The following is a 16256-nucleotide window of genomic DNA, read 5'->3' as shown; positions in this document are numbered from 1 at the left end:
TACTCCATCCCACTTCACCTCATCTCAACACCCACCTGCTGACTTGGGGGGCCGGGGAGCTTCCAAGTCCCTTGGCACTCACTAGCCATTCTTTTTTTGCAGACAGAGCATCGCCACGTAGTGTAGCCTGGCCTCAACCTGCCGCCACCGCCACTCCCAACTCTGGTCCCACTTCTGTGACCCAGCTGGGGGTCACCAGCACACAGAGACCACCTGGCCCACGCCGTCACCTCCCTGGAGCACCACTGTACTGGGGCTTCCCTTCACAACAAACCCTGAGGTGTACGGCAGGCACTTCTAACCAGAACAAGGCCGAAAAAAAGAGCTCCTGGACAGCCAGGTCTCCGGTTCCCACTCTCGCTCAAGGAGACCCAACAGGACAAAAGCCACCCAAGTTGCCCACCAGAACCAGAGGGTAGGACCGTACTGCTGAAGATGCCGCGTGCCTGGGCTGCAGGTCACTGAGAAATCAAGCTGGAGCTGAGCTGGAAGCCCCCCCCCACTGACTGTCGGTCAGGAAGCGGGGAAGAGCTAGGCGGCATGTTGGGGTATGGCCAGCGCTACAGTGCTTGCCTAGTGTACACAAGGCCCTGGCTTCAAGCCTTGGTGGGAGGGAACGAAGGTGGGAGAGTTTAAAGGCTAAAGTTATTAGTTTATTTAGTCGATGATCAGACACAACTCCCATCTACTGCCAGCATCGCTTCATTAAAAAAGCTTTCAGGGCTGGAGAGATGGCTTAGTGGTTAAGCGCTTGCCTGTGAAGCCTAAGGACCCCGGTTCAAGGCTCAGTTCCCCAGGTCCCACGTTAGCCAGATGCACAAGGGGGTGCACACGTCTGGAGTTCATTTGCAGAGGCTGGAAGCCCTGGCACGCCCATTCTCTCCCTCTCCCTCTGTCTTTCTCTCTGTGTCTGTCCCTCTCAAATAAATAAATAAAAAATGAAAAAAAAAAAAAAGCTTTCAGCCAGGTGAGGTGAGGCACACCTTTAATCGCAGCACATGACAGGCAGAAGTCGGAGGATCACTGTGAGTCTGAGGCCAACCTGGAACACCAGAATGAGTTCCAGGTCAGCCTGGGCTAGAGTGAAATACTACCTCGAAAATGAAAGAAAGAAAGAGAGAGAGAGGGGCTGGGGGAGGGAGGGAAGGAAAGAGGAAAGGAGGGAGGGAGGGTTGGTTTCAGAATGAAAGACTGTCCTTGCCAAGAAAAGGCAGTGTGTAACCTAGTATGCTAACACTAACTCGCAACAAACCAACATCTGTGTTGCCAAGAAGGGTGTGAGCCTCACCAGGAGTCCAAGAGTGGCAGGAGGAGGTCCCTGGTGGGCGACAGAAGAGCTCGAGGGCAGAGGGTGGGCAGGAAGAGCGTCGGGAGCAGTGGAGTTGGGGAGCAGGGTGCTCTGTAGTGGCATGAGGACAGGACCAAGCAAGGCAAGGCTGCATGCGCTCCTTGGGGGCCCAAGCTCCTGAGCCACAACTGGGGCTGATCCCATGGCCCTTTGGAGCTTCAAGTCCTTCAGGAGACCTCGACTCCCATGGGACAGTGTCCACAGACAGCATTCCCAGGGCTACAATCAAGCAGACTTCTGCTGGCAAGCAGCTCCCTAAGGTCTGCAAGTGGCCCGCATAGGCCAGCACCATGCTGCCTGGTCCTTCTGCTCACTGCCCTGGCATGCTCCCTAGGCTGACCAGGCAGCTGTGTTTACAACACAGACTCCTGTGTCACCCTTCAGGGGACAGCACGCTGGCTGGACCAGGCTGGCACTCGTGCTCCCTGGCATCCTGGGTTTTGTCCTGTTAAAAGGATGAGCTGGCTTTGCCATGAGGCCCTCAATATGAGCGCCACACCCATCCAGGGACCGACAGGGCGGCCTTCATCCAGGATGGTCCAAGATAGGCCCTGGCCTCCTGCTACTGCTCCAGTAATGAGCTCCCAGGACAACTGTCTTGAGGGCACTCAGCCTGACTCCAGGCTGATCTCCTGTTGACCTGCCTCCACTAAGTGGCACTTGACCAGCCCCCACCTGAGCCTAGAGCCCACCCACAGACCCACTCAGGGCCTGCCACTCAGCTGAGTTAGAAGGACTTGATGACACTTCACCCACGCCAAGTCGACCAAGAGGAACCCCACCCCAGTGCCAGCCACTCACCTGCATGCTTTGCTGGTACTGCATCTGCAGAGACCCGGGGACAGAGGTGGACGTATCCAGCCCAGATCCCCCCTCTACTCGCTGAGAAATGAAATTGTTCAGGGACCTCAGCGTGGACAAGACGGTGGTGTTTTCCCCGAGGTCTTCCATGGTCACGTTCCTTCTGGGAGACAAAGACGAGGTCAGGGCCAGCCTTGGGCCTCAGCTGTCACTGTCAGCAGGGCCGCCGACCCAAGGCCCTTCCAGAGCCACAACCAATCTTCAACGCTAACTAGGGTTAAACCCTGCTGAGACAACAGAGGAACGGAGCTGTATAAAGCCATGCAAGAACCAGGCGACGAAGGGGGAGGCAAGAGGACTAGGGCTTCAACACAGAGCTACCTGAGCTGGAGAGATGGCCTGTAAAGCCAAAGGACCCAGGTTCGATTCCCAGGACTCATGGAGAGCCAGGTGCACAAGGTGACGCATACATCTTGCAGTGGCCAGAGGCCCTGGCAGGGCCATCCTCTCTTCCCCCACCTCTCTCTGACTCTCTCAAATAAATAAAATATTTAAAAAAAAAAAAAAAAAAAAAGATCTAGGGCTGGAAAATGGCTTAGCAGTTAAGGCATTTGTCTATGAAGCCAAAGGATCCAGGTTTGGTTCCCCAGAATCCATGTATGTCAGATGCACAAGGTGGCGCATGTATCTGGAGTTCATTTGCAGTGGCTAAAGACCCTGGCACACCCATTTTCTTTCCTTCTCTCTCTCCCTCTCTCATGTTCTTCTTTCTCTGTCAAATAAATAAAGTAAATAAAATATGTTTTAAAAAACCGGGCATGGTGGTGCACGTCTTTAATCCCAGCACTCAGGAGGCAGAGGTAGGAGGATCACCAGGAGTTCAAGGCCACCCTGAAACTACATAGTGAATTCCAGGTCAGCTTGAGCTAGAGTTAGACCCTACCACGAAAATTTTTTAAAAATTAAAATTAAAAAAAAAAAAGATATAATAGCTGGGAAATGGAACCAGCCTAGATGTCCCTTAACTGATGAGTGGATAATGAAGATGTGGCACATTTATACAATGGAGTTCTACTCAGCGGTAAAGAAAAATGAAGTTATGAAATTTGCAGAAAAATGGATGGACCTGGAAAGGATTATACTAAGTGAGGTAACCCAGGCCCAGAAAGCCAAGCGCCACATGTTCTCTCTCATATGTGGATCCTAGCTACAGATCATTGGGCTTCTGCGTGAGAAGGAAAATACTTAGTAGCAGAGGCCAGTAAGGTAAAAAGGAGACATAAAGAGTAGAGAAAGGAAGGGAGGAGGATACTTGATAGGTTGATATTGTATATATGTAACTACAATGATTGTAATGGGGAGGTAATATGATGGAGAATGGAATTTCAAATGGGAAAGTGTGGGGATGGGGAGGGAGGGAATTACCATGGGATATATTTTATAATCATGGAAAATGTTAATAAAAATTTTTAATTTAAAAAAAAAAAAAGAAGATCTGGGCATGGTGGCTCACCCCTTATAATTGCCAACACTCAGAAAGCTGAGGCAGGCAGATCACTATGAGTAGAAGGCCAGCCTGGACTACACAGGAGGATCACCGTGAGTTTGAGACCACATAGTCAGCCTGGGCTAGAGAGAGACCCTACCTCAAAAAAACAAAAACAGCCCAGCGTGGTGGCGCACACCTTTAATCCCAGCACTCGGGAGGCAGAGGTAGGAGGATCGCTGAGAGTTCAAGACCACCCTGAGACTACATAATGAATTCCAGGTCAGCCTGGGCTAGAGTGAGACCCTACCTCAAAAAACAAAACAAACAAACAAAAAACCACAAGGCACACACCCTCGGCCACAGTCCGTCAGCTGCCCAGGGGACGTGCTCAGCAGCAGGGACGCACTTCCCGCAGTGCGCGCTCACCCAGCACGCGTCCTCTGGGAACAAAAAGAGGCAACTGTCAGGCGATGGTGGCCGCAGCAGTGCCAGATGAGACACTCGTCATGAGCAATGTCACTGAGTGTCCCCACTCCTTCCAACTGGAGCCACAGAAAGGGATCCCACATTCGCCCAGTACCTATACTTAGGGAGGGACACCAAGTTGACCCAGTACCCACACTTATTAAGCCTCAGTGGCCTCATCCATAAACCCACCTCAGTGGTAACTCACTGCAGCATGAACTCTTCTGGAGAAGGACAGGAGGTTGGCCCCTCCAGGCAGGGCACTTACATCAGACTAATGACCAATTCCACCTAAGTACCCCTCACAACCACTGCTTAAGGGGCTTCCTTACAGAGCATGGGTAAGGAGCGCTGGGGATCGGTGAGGGGTAACAGAAGCATGGGAAGGTCTCATCCCAGCACAGATGATGACCTCTGACCTCCCCACAGCTACAGAGAGGGGGCTCCCAGTCCCCTGATTTCCCACCCTCTATATACGCTTATCTCCCCCACCCCATACCACAAAGCATGTGAATTCCTGCACACACCTGATTCAGGGGCACCTGAGATCTCATTACGGATTTGAGGACCTTTCCCACCTCTCCTTCTAGGAAGGAGCCTGAACAGGCCTAGTCCCAAAGGCCGTTCATGAGCAATCACAGCTGCTTCTGATAAAGACGGAAATTATTGGGCTGGAGAAATGGCTTAGCGGTTAAGCGCTTGCCTGTGAAGCCTGTGAAGGCTCAATTCCCCAGGACCCACGTTAGCCAGATGCCCAAGGGGGTGCATGGGTCTGGAGTTTGTTTGCAGTGGCTGGTGGCCCTGGCGCACCCATTCTCTCTCTCCTTTCTCTGTCTCTCTCAAATGAATAAATAAAAATTGGATTAAAAAAATTTTTTTAAGACGAAATATTGTTTTTCTCGAAGGACAACCTCACACAACACTCAACATGTATAGCTGTTGAGAGGACATACCAAGTCCACAGATGCCAGTTAGAGCCACCGTGGTCACCCCATCTGAGCAGCACTCTACTGGTACAGTTACACACACGAGCTCAGGCTTCACAACACACTGGGGAATTCGGGATTCTTCCACAGATGTTAGAGGCAATGAGACAGGCTTCCAGAAAGTCTGGGAGAGATTGGAGTCTGGGTCTGAGTGGCTCTAAAGGCGGCACGTGTGCAGCCTTCAAGGGGAAGGGCTCAGCCCAGCACCCATGCGTATGGTGGTCCCTCACCAGCCAGAGATGTGAGCATCGCAGAGCCAAAAGGCATGAATTCTTACAGCATGAAGGCTTCCTCCCTTAGAAGAGGCAGCTCTGGTTGATTTCCCTTAAGGATCAGGTTAAGAACACATTCACAGACCCTTTCTCAGTTTTGAGAGAGGGTATCAGGAAGTCCAGGCTGACCTTGAACTCGTGATTCTCCTGCCTCTGCCTCCCAGGTAGAAATTACAGGCATTTAACATCCTGTACAGACATAAACTCTTTAGAAAAATAATAAATGGAACTGGTAGAGTGCTTACCTACCATAAATGAAGCCCTGAGTCCGATCCCCAGAACTGCATAAAAATGAGTGTGATGGGGCTGGAGAGATGGCTTAGCAGTTAGGCACTTGCCTGTGAAGCCTAAGGACCTGGTTTGAGGCTCGACTCCCCAGGACCCACATTAGCCAGATGCACAAGGGAGGGACATGCGTCTGGAGTTCGTTTGCAGTAGCTGGAAGCCCTGGCACACCCATTCTCTCTCTCTGCCTCTTTCTCTCTGTGTCTGTCTCTCTCAAATAAATAAACAATAAACAAAAAAAAAAAATGAGTGAGATGGTACACATCTAATCCCAGCACTCAGGAGTGGAGGCAGGAGGATCAGAAGTTCAAGGTGATACTCTGCTACATAGTAAGAATGAGGCCAACCTGAAATACGTTAAGACCCTAATCTCAAAAAAAAAGGTGGTGGGTATTGTATATGTAAGTACAGTGATTGAGATGGGGAGGTAATATGAAGGAGAATGGAATGTCAAAGGGGAAAGTGTTGGGGGAGAGGGAGGGTATTACCATGGGATTATTTTTATAATCATGGAAAATGTTAAGAAAAATTAAATTTTAAAAAAAGGTGGCAGGGAGGAACCAGTGTTGAAGTTGTCAATAAAAAGTTAAAATAATGGGCTGGAGAGATTGCTCAGCAATTAAGGTGCTTACCTGTAAAGCCTAACGACCAGAGTTCAATTCCCCAGCAACCACATAAAGCCAAATACACAAAGTGGCACCTGCATCTGAAGTTTGTAGGAGCTGGAGACCTTGGTGTTCCTATTCTGTCTTTCTTCTACCACTCTCTGCTTGCAAATACATAAATACAATTTTATTGTTGTTGCTGGTTTTTTGAGGTAGGATCTCACTCTACCCAGGCTGACCTGGAATTCACTATGTAGTCTCAGGGTGGCCTCGAACTCACAGTGATCCCCTACCTCTGCCTCCCCGAATGTTGGGATTAAAGGCATGTGCCACCACGCCCATCTTATAAATATACTTTTTAAATAAAAGTTAAAATAGGGCTGGCATAGCCCTTTAATCCAAGGATTTGGAAGGAAGAAGTAGGAGGCTCACTGTGAGTTCAAAACCAACCTAAGACTACAAAGTGAATTCCAGATCAGCCTGAGCTAAAGAGAGAACCCACCTCAAAAAAACAAAAACACAAAAAATGTTAAAATAAACTGGGCACGTGGCTCATGCCTTTAATCCCAGTACTTGAGAAGCAGAGGTAAGAGGGTTGTCATGAGTTTGAGGCCAGCCTGGAATTACAGAGTTCCAGGCCAGCCTGGGCTAGAGTGAGACCCTACCTTGGAAAAAAAAAAGGGGGGTAGTAAACCAGGCATGGTAGTGTATTCTGTGATCCAAGTACTGGAGGATGAGACAAGAAGATCATAAACAGGAGCTCAACCTGAACTACATAGCTAGACCCTGTCCCAAAAAAAAAAAAAAAAAAAAGGAAAATAAAACAAAACAAAATCTTAGTTTAGCTGAGCTTGGTGGAGCACACGTTTATTCCCAGCACTTGAGAGGCAGAGGTAGCTGGATCACTGAGTTCAAAGCCACCCTGAGACTACACAGTGAATTCCAGGTCAGCCTGGGCTAGAGCACGACCCTACCTCAATGAAAAAATATATATAAATATTAGTTTGTAAGTGATGGTGTGTTCATACATTTCCAAGCACTTAGGAAGCTGAGACAAGAGGATCCTGAGTTTCAGACAAGTCTGAGATGCCTAACTAGATCCTGTCTCCAAAAATCTTTACCCCTGAATTTGCCACTTAACAAGAACCTGGTAAGAGCTTCAGGTATACACACCAGCAAAGGAAAACTGGACCGGAAGGACAAAGGGAAAAAAAAAATGGATGAAACAGGCGGACAGAGACTAGCATGCAAGGTAGAACGCGGCAGACATCAGTCCTCTCGTATATGCCAGGATCAGATCAGAGTCATGCTGGTCTGAGAGCTGAGCCACTGACAGACACACCAGAACGAAGAACCCACATTTTCACCTCCCAGAAGCCGGGCCACTCCACAGGCGGCTAAAATGCCAACTCCGGCTGAACCTTCCTAATCTGCACTCCGCCTTCCAGCCCTCGGGCTCCAAGACACTAACTGCTATGGCTGGTCCCCCAGCCGAGTCAAGTCCCGCGTCCAGTCCTCCCTGCCTCAGCAAAGAGCCCCGGAATCCAAAGAAGTGCCCGGGTGCAAGGCCTGATGGCTAGGCCTGTCATCCCAGCTACTCGAGACGCTGGAGTCCAGCCTGGGCTACATACGGAGTGAGTTCAAGACCAGCCTAGGTGAGATGCCGACTCAAAACAAAACGTAAAGGGAAGGCGCGGTGGTAGAGCGCTTGGCTGGCATGCACGGTGCCCAGGGCTCAATCCCCAATATTGAAGCAATACTGTAACAGCAACCCCACACCTGGCCGCGCGCCCCCTTCTTCAGACACGCCCCCTGCGCCCCCGCACCGGCCCGGGCAGCGGGATGCTGGGCACCGAAACCACGCCAGCAGCCACGAGCTGGGCTGTCTCCGAGGCAGGCTGGGAGGAGCGCGGGGGTAAGCTCCCCGACCCCGGCAGTATGCTCGGGGGAGCCGGGGTGCACGCGATCGGCCCCCCCGAGCGGACGGGGAGAGAGCAGGGAGGGGGTCTGCGGTGGCACCTGACGCCCGGCTCCGGGGGACGCGGGGAGCGCAAAAGGGGCGACACCCGTGGCGGATCGCAGCCCCCGCTCCGCCCCAGGAGCCCCACGACCGCGGCCCGGCCGCCGCTCACCTCGGCACAGAGATGCAGCTTGCCGCCGCAGATCGGATCTCCCTCCGCTCAGCCCACGCCCACGTCTCGCGAGAAGTGCGCCTGTGATCTCGCGAGAGCTGGGGAGTTCTAGCCGTATAGAACCTAATAGGAGTGCGGTGGGGTTTGGGAAGGCTCAGCCACGCACCAGGGCCCAGTCCTAAGGAAGGAAGGGACACTGGACTACACAACTGGACCACGGAAGGCTTGGGCTGCCCGGCAGGTGGACGGGACACGCTTCCACTTCGGCCACCGCCTCACGCCGTAATGTGTGGAATAGTGCCGCCTCTACCGACAAACTTGTTGATGTTCACTTCTCCCCAAATCTTGATGCTTCTGCTTGGGATGAAATTGTTTGGGTAGCTTGGGTCTAGAGGACTTTGGTTTGTTTTTGCTTTTTATTGTTTGATTTGTTTGTTTTGAGACCGCCTCTGTTGCCCACGTTAGCCTTGAAGGCGTGGTGATCCTACCTGTTTCCACTTTGCGAAGAGATCGGAGAAGAATCTGGCTTATCTCTTGCCTAAAGGAGTTCCCTAGACCTGCTTTTCCATGAACAATCTGAGCTTCTCCCTGGGAAGGAGTTCCCATTTCCTAAAAGTAAGGCTTAAGTCTGATCCTGGAATTCTGGTGGTTAAACTCAGCCCTAAACTTGGCACCGAGGCTGGCCTCTTCTTGAGCCAGCCAGAGTCCACCAATCAGCTCTCTCAGACTCACCTGAGTCCCAAGTAAAGCCCACTGCAATGAGAGTATACATAGATGCGTACCAGATGGTACAGCCTCTATTTTGACTGACTGCTCACTTCTGAATTTCCAGGTCCCTGCTCTGGTAAATCTCCCTCGTCTCTGTCCTACTGAGCTGAAACTGGAGAGATTCCTACCTACTCAGTCCACGTGGGTTCCCTAGCCCCTCCTGCCGTCCACATAGCGAAAGCTGTCTGTATTTCCACCTCTCCCTCTCTCTTAATCTAATAAAGTCTCACTAAACCTTACCCTCCGGTCTATAGATTTTAATTCTTTAAATTCATCAGACAAGGATCCAGGATACCCTAAATTTATTGAAGCATTGGTATATTGGCAAGGAACTCCCAAAATTCCCGTTTTGAGCCGGGCGTGGTGGCGCATGCCTTTAATCCCAGCACTCGGGAGGCAGAGGTAGGAGGATTGCCATGAGTTCAAGGCCGCCCTGAGATGACAGAGTTAATTCCAGGTCAGCCTGGACCAGAGTGAGACCCTACCTCGAAAAAAAAAAAAAAACAAAATTCCCGTTTTGAGATTTTTGTTTTGTTTTGTTTTTCTTTTTGGTAGTGCTGAGAAATCAACCCGGATCCCCTTTTTTATGCAAAAGAGTGAGAGAGAGAGAGGAAAGAGAGAGAGAGAATCAGCATGCTAGAGCCTCCAGCCACTGTAACAGAACATCCGACAAATGCGCCACCTAGTGCGCATGTGCGACTAACACTTGCGTCCCCTTGAGTCTGGCTGACTTGATCTGGAGAGTTGAACATTGGTCCTTAGGCTTCGCTCGCTTGCCTTAACCGCTAAACCATCTCTCCAGTGATTTTTTTTTTTTTTTTTTTTTTTGGAAGTAGGGTCTCACTCTAGCCCAAGCTGACCTGGAATTCACTATGTAGTCCCAGGGTGGCCTCAAACTCTCAGCCATCCTCCTACCTCTGCCTCCTGAGTGCTGGGATTAAAGGTGTGCACCACCACACCTGACTTTTTTTTCTCCTCTCTTTCATGTGTCCACTGGAAATGCAAACCATGCTTCTCAGCCACCTCCCAGTGCACTGAAAGCTCTGGGTGGGGCACCCAGTGAAGTGCCAGTCAGACCAACCTACCACCCTTGAACATGAGACCTTCCTGAAAAATTTGTTTTCTCAGGTAGAAACTGCCCTCCGTTGAAAAACCCTTTTAAACAGCCATCAAGACTGCCCTCATGTCAATCCAGTGTTGGCTTGTTTGTTTAAGGCAAGGTCTCACTCTAGCTCAGGCTGACCTAGAACTCACTCTGTAGCCCAGGCTGGCCTCCAACTCCTTCCAATTTTCATAGCTCAGCCTCCAGAGTCCTGAGATGATAGGCCTGAGCCACCTTGCCTGCCTTAAACCCAGATGATTGAACACTCCACAGGTGCCTTGAGGAAGCCACACTGTGAGTACAGTTTCAAACCACTTTACGTCCCCCAAGCCTCAGTGAATTCCAGCAGCCATTTTAACTACCCCTGAGAGGGGCACGTCCCCAGGTAGCCCAGCACGAGAACTGTGATTGGTAGAAACACCCTTGCCAGTAAAGTTTCCCTCCTGTGCTTTGTTTTGTTTGGCTTGGTTTGGTTTTGATTTTTCCCAGGTAGGGTCTCAGTGTAGCCTTGAACTCTCAGCAATCCTCCTACCTCTGCCTACAGAGTACTGGGCTTATTTTCTTTTTAATATATTTTATTTTTTTTATTTATTTGACAGAGAGAAAGAGACAGAGAATGGGCGCACCAGGGCCTCCAGCCACTGCAAACAAACACCAGATGCATGCGCCACCTTGTGCATCTGGCTTACATGGGTCCTGGGGAATCAAATCTGGGTCCTTTGGCTTTGCAGGCAAACACCTGAATCACTAAGCCCAATAGCTCCTTTAAGAATATAAATATAGGGGGTCTGGGGCGGGCGGGCAGAAAAAAAAAAAGAATATAAATATATATAAAAATGTTCTACATCACTAGTCATCAGGGAAATGCAGATTAAAGCTACATTGAGATTCCATCTCACTCCTGTCAGATTGGCTGCCATCATGAAAACAAATGATCATAAATGTTGGCGGGGATGTGGAAAAAGAGGAACCCTTCTACACTGCTGGTGGGAATGTAATCTGGTCCAGCCATTGTGGAAATCAGTGTGGAGGTTCCTAAAACAGCTAAAGATTGATCTACCATATGACCCAGCTATAGCACTCCTAGGCATATATCCTAAGGACTCATCTCATTTCCTTAGAAGTACATGCTCAACCATGTTTATTGCTGCTCAATTTATAATAGCTGGGAAATGGAACCAGCCTAGATGTCCCTCAACTGATGAGTGGATAATGAAGATGTGGCACATTTATACAATGGAGTTCTACTCAGTGGTAAAGAAAAATGAAGTTATGAAATTTGCAGAAAAATGGATGGATCTGGAAAGGATTATACTAAGTGAGGTAACCCAGGCCCAGAAAGCCAAGCGCCACAAGTTCTCCCTCATATGTGGATCCTAGCTACAGATGATTGGGCTTCTGCATGAGAAGGAAAAAACTCAGTAGCAGAGGCCAGTAAGTTAAGAAGGAGATATAAAGGGAAGAGAAAGGAAGGGAGGAGGGTACTTAATAGGTTGGTATTGTATATATGTAAGTAGAATGATTCAGATGGGGAGGGGATATGATAGAGAATGGAATTTCAAAGGGGAAGGTTGGGGGGAGGGTATTTAACCATGGGATTTTTTTTATAATCATGGAAAATGTTAATAAAAATTGAGGAAATATATATATATATATATATATCTGTGAATGTATATATATGTATATGTATATATATTAGGGCTGGAGGGATGGCTTGGAGGTTCAGGTGCTTGCCTGCGAAACCTAAGGACCCAGGTTCAATTCTCCATGTCCCATGTAAGCCAGATGCACATGGTGGCACACACGTCTGGAATTCGTTTGCAGTAGCTAGAGGCCCTGGCACTCACTCTCTCTTTCTCTCTATATCTGCCTCTCAAATAAATAAAAATACATCAGAAAAAAAGTATATATATAAAGGAGCTGTCATTTTTGTTCACCCTCTTTCCTTGATATGCTCCAACACCTCCAGAGTCTATGGACAGCTGAAGCAGAATGCAACTGGCAGAGGTACAGGGGTTGTGGCTGGACTCTCAGGTGAGGCTCTACTGGCCCTGATCATCCTCTCCTTCTAGAAGGGAATGCCAACAAGCCTGGTCTTGAGCCGCCTGTGGATGATCACAGCTGCTCTGGTGAACATGGTGATTGGCAGTTATGGTCAGAGGACAGCATTCCACCCCAGGGTGGCAGAGACAATGAGGAATGCCAGAAGCAAGAAGTTCCAAGCTGTGTGTGGTGGCACATGCCTTTAATCCCAGCACTCAAGAAGCTAAGGTAGGAAATCACTGTGAGTTCGAGGCCAGCCTGACACTACATTGTGAATTCAAGTCATCATGGACGAGAGTGAGACCCTACTTCAGAAAAAAAAAAAAAAAAAAGTTCCAGGAGCTTTCAAGCCTCAAGGGCCAAGGGTCCCAGTCACTCAAGGCCTGAGATCTGTAATTCAGCCACATCTGTTCGCTGCTGCTGGAAGCTGACCACAGCAGATGCCATGTGCCAGGCCTACTTGCATTTCAAGCCCAAGCAGCAAGTGTCTACGTCTCCCTGGCCAGTCACGAGGCCTTGGGACCAGGATTGCCAATGATGGAGACCTTCTCACCTATCGGGGCTGGGGAGACAGCTCACTGGACAAACTTACCATAAGCATGAGGAACTGAGTCAAGAGTCCCCAGCACCCATGTACGCCCATAGGCATGGGAGAAGGCACATGTAACCCCAGCGCTGGAGAAGAGATGGGGGATCCCCAGGGCTTGCTAGCTAGCTTGTTTTAGCCCATTACGTGAGTGAGCTCCAGATTCAGAGAGACCGAGTAAGGTGGAGAGTCATCAAGTAAACACTTGACGTCAACCTCTGTCCTCCACATGCCATGTGCACCCCCACACACAGAAATGAGCACACACAAAAGAAGTGAGAACTGGAGAGATGGGTTAGTGTTTAAGGCGCTTGCCTCCAAAGCCTAAGGACCCAGGTTCAACTCTCCAGACCCCACATTCGCCAAATGCACATGGTGATGCCTACGTGCAAGGTCATGCATGCACACGAGGTGACACACATCCGGAGTTTGATTGCACTGGCTGGAGGCTCTGGCATGTCCATTTTCTCTCTCATAAATACATATATGAGATATATATATAGGCTGGAGAGATGGCTTAGTGGTTAAGCACTTGCCTGTGAAGCCTAAGGACCCTGGTTCAAGGCTCGATTTCCCCACCCATATAAGCCAGATACACAAGGTGGCGCATGCATCTGGAGTTCATTTACAGTGGCTGGAGGCCCTGATGCACCCATTCTCCCTCTCTCTCTCTCTCTCTCTCTCTCTCTCTCAATCTGCCTCTTTCTCTGTCACTCTCAAAAAAAAATTATGTGTGTGTGTGTGTGTGTGTGTGTGTGTGTGTGTGTGTGTGTTTGAGAGAGAGAACAGGCGTGCCAGAGCCTCCTGCTGCTGCAAACACATGCCAGATGCATGCTTTATGTTAACTCAGGTCAGCTGGCTTTGTGAGCAGTGCCTTCAACAGCTAAGACATCTCCCCTGACCAAAGCTTTTAAAAAATATTCTATGTATTTATTTGAGAAAGAAAGAAGCAAATAGAGAGAATGGGTGCACCAGAGCTTCCAGCCCCTGCAAACAAACTCCAGACACATGCGCCACCTTGTGCATCTGGCTTACGTCAGTACTGAGGAATCAAACCAGGGATCGTAGGCTTTGCAGGCAAGCACTTTAAACACTAAGGCCATCTCACCAGCCCCAGAATTTTTTTTTAAATTTATTTATTTATTTTATTTTGAGAGCGACAGACACAGAGAGAAAGACAGATAGAGGGAGAGAGAGAGAATGGGCGCGCCAGGGCTTCCAGCCTCTGCAAACGAACTCCAGACGCGTGCGCCCCCTTGTGCATCTGGCTAACGTGGGACCTGGGGAACCGAGCCTCAAACCGGGGTCCTTAGGCTTCACAGGCAAGCGCTTAACCGCTAAGCCATCTCTCCAGCCCAGCCCCAGAATTTTTAAAAATATTTTTATGTATTTATTTTCAAGAGAATGGGCATGCCAGGGCCTCTGGCCACTGCAAACGAACTCGAGATGAATGTGTCACTTTGTGCATCTGGCTTTTCCTGGGTACTGGGGAGTCGAACCCAAGTTTTTAGGCTTTTTAGGCAAGTGCTTTAAGTGCTGAGCCATCTCTCCAGCCCCTTTCCCCCATAATTTTTTAAACGATCCAGGTAGAGCAGAAGGAGCCCAGGCTGGTGGCTCTAGGACCCAGGTGGACAGCCTTGGGTATCCAGTTGCACTATTGTCTTATCATCATCCAAGTCCACAGCCTTGGGCTGGAGAGATGGCTCTCTTCCTGTGTAAGCATGAAGGTTTGAGGAAGCCTGAAAGACCATTCAAGTTCAATCCCCAGGACTCACAAAAATAGCACATGCCTATAACCCCCAGCCCCACAGAGGAGCAGAGACTGAAAAATTGCCAGAGCTTACAGAGGGGAAAAGCAAGTTCCAAGACTCCGGCTCAAATAAGAACAGGCAGAAGAGCGATGGAGTGGCCACCCAACAGCCCCATTCCCACTCTGGCAGGCGAGCACACGAAGCACTGTTTGGGCACATATATATGCATGTACCACACACGTTATATTGCACACACACTATATCACACACTACATCACACATGCTACATCAAACACATGCTATATCACACACACTATATTACACACACTATATTACATACATATACTATATTTACACACACAGTATACTACATACACGCACACTATATTGTGCACACTATATTACACACACACCATATTACATACATATGCTCTGTTACACATACACAAGCAAAAACAAGAACGTCCACAGTGGATGAGCACCCCTGCAGGAAATGTTTCTAAGAAGCCAGTCATGTTATTGTTTTTGTGATGCCAGGGATGGACCCCAGAGCCCTTGTGCAATAAGACAGTTGATTATTTTAAAAAACAAAAGCATTAAAAAAAATAACAAAAGCATTGAAGTCCCTTAAATGATGCAATCGATTTGCTTTCATAAAGCTGGATCAAGCTGATGAAAGACGAAATAAACACACCACCCACTGCTGGCTTTGGCAATTACCTTTATGGGCTCAGGAGCCTGGAGTATTGCAATCCGCTCTTCCACCAGATCCCAGAGCTTCCCAGCCCGTGCATACATTCATATGTTCATTCCTGATGCTTCCCCTCATTGCTCTGGGAATAACCACTGCTCAGAGAATGGATGAACTTCCAGACTATTCCCCGCAGAGGATGGGTTATTAATCCCCAAATGGAATTCTCACATTTTTCTACCTCACGTGCTACAACGCTGCAACTGCAAACCTGGCTGCCATGGCGGGAGAGCGAGAGGAACGCCCGTTTCCCTCGCAGGCTAGGAGTCTGAGCTGAGGTTCTGTGAGGGCAAAAGTGGACTTTGCCTTAGCAAACCCGGTTCGCAGTGCTGGGGACTGAACCCAGGGCCTGGCGCAAGCAAAGCAAACACTCAACCACTAAGCCACATCCCTACCAGCCAAACCCATTTTTATTCTCTCCACCAGCTGTCCGTTCACACTGCCCTGTTGACAACCTACTCTTCAAAACTCATGATGTTAAAAAAAATTAAATAAAAAAGAACTCATGATGTTGTCGGGTGTGGTGGTACACGCACGCCATTAATCTCAGCATTTGGAAGGTAGAGGTAGAAGGAATGCCGTGAGTTCGAGGCCAGCCCGACACTACATGGTGAATTCTAGGTCAGCCTGAGTTAGAGCAAGACCCTACCTTAAAAAAAATTATTTTTTTTTAAATCACAATGTAGCGCTGGAGGGATGGCTGAGTTGGTAACATACGTGCCATGCAAGGATGAAAACTGAGTTTGGATCCCGGGCTCCCATGAGAAAACTGGGAATGATAATCCCACCACTGGGGAGGAAGAGTCAGGAAAAAGTGTGGGACTCATTGGCCAGTGAGTCTAGCTGAATCAGGTGAGCTGAGGTTCAGCAAG

At 49.2% G+C, this 16256-nt stretch overlaps 1 protein-coding gene across 4 annotated transcripts in view; it reads right to left on the bottom strand.

The window, feature by feature from the left end:
- Positions 1-8448, bottom strand: part of Mad1l1 (mitotic arrest deficient 1 like 1) — a 345185-nt gene extending 336737 nt beyond the window's left edge. Inside the window, exons 1-2 of one of the 4 annotated variants that reach the window (XM_045143912.1) lie at positions 8384-8448; positions 2150-2312 (exon numbers count right to left, since the gene is read on the bottom strand). In XM_045143912.1, coding sequence (XP_044999847.1) covers positions 2150-2299 — 150 coding nt within the window. In that variant the 5' untranslated portion in view covers positions 2300-2312; positions 8384-8448. Of the gene's footprint in view, positions 1-2149; positions 2313-3989; positions 4012-4295; positions 4320-8383 lie in introns of those variants that run through there. The other 3 variants (XM_045143914.1, XM_045143911.1, XM_045143913.1) reach the window with 3 other exon arrangements.
- Positions 8449-16256: the final 7808 nt, after the last annotated feature.

Source organism: Jaculus jaculus, chromosome 2, assembly GCF_020740685.1.
Source record: "Jaculus jaculus isolate mJacJac1 chromosome 2, mJacJac1.mat.Y.cur, whole genome shotgun sequence".
Lineage (NCBI taxonomy): Eukaryota > Metazoa > Chordata > Mammalia > Rodentia > Dipodidae > Jaculus > Jaculus jaculus.
Note: the sequence above shows the minus strand (reverse complement) of the source record. Positions and strands in the feature narration are given on the sequence as shown.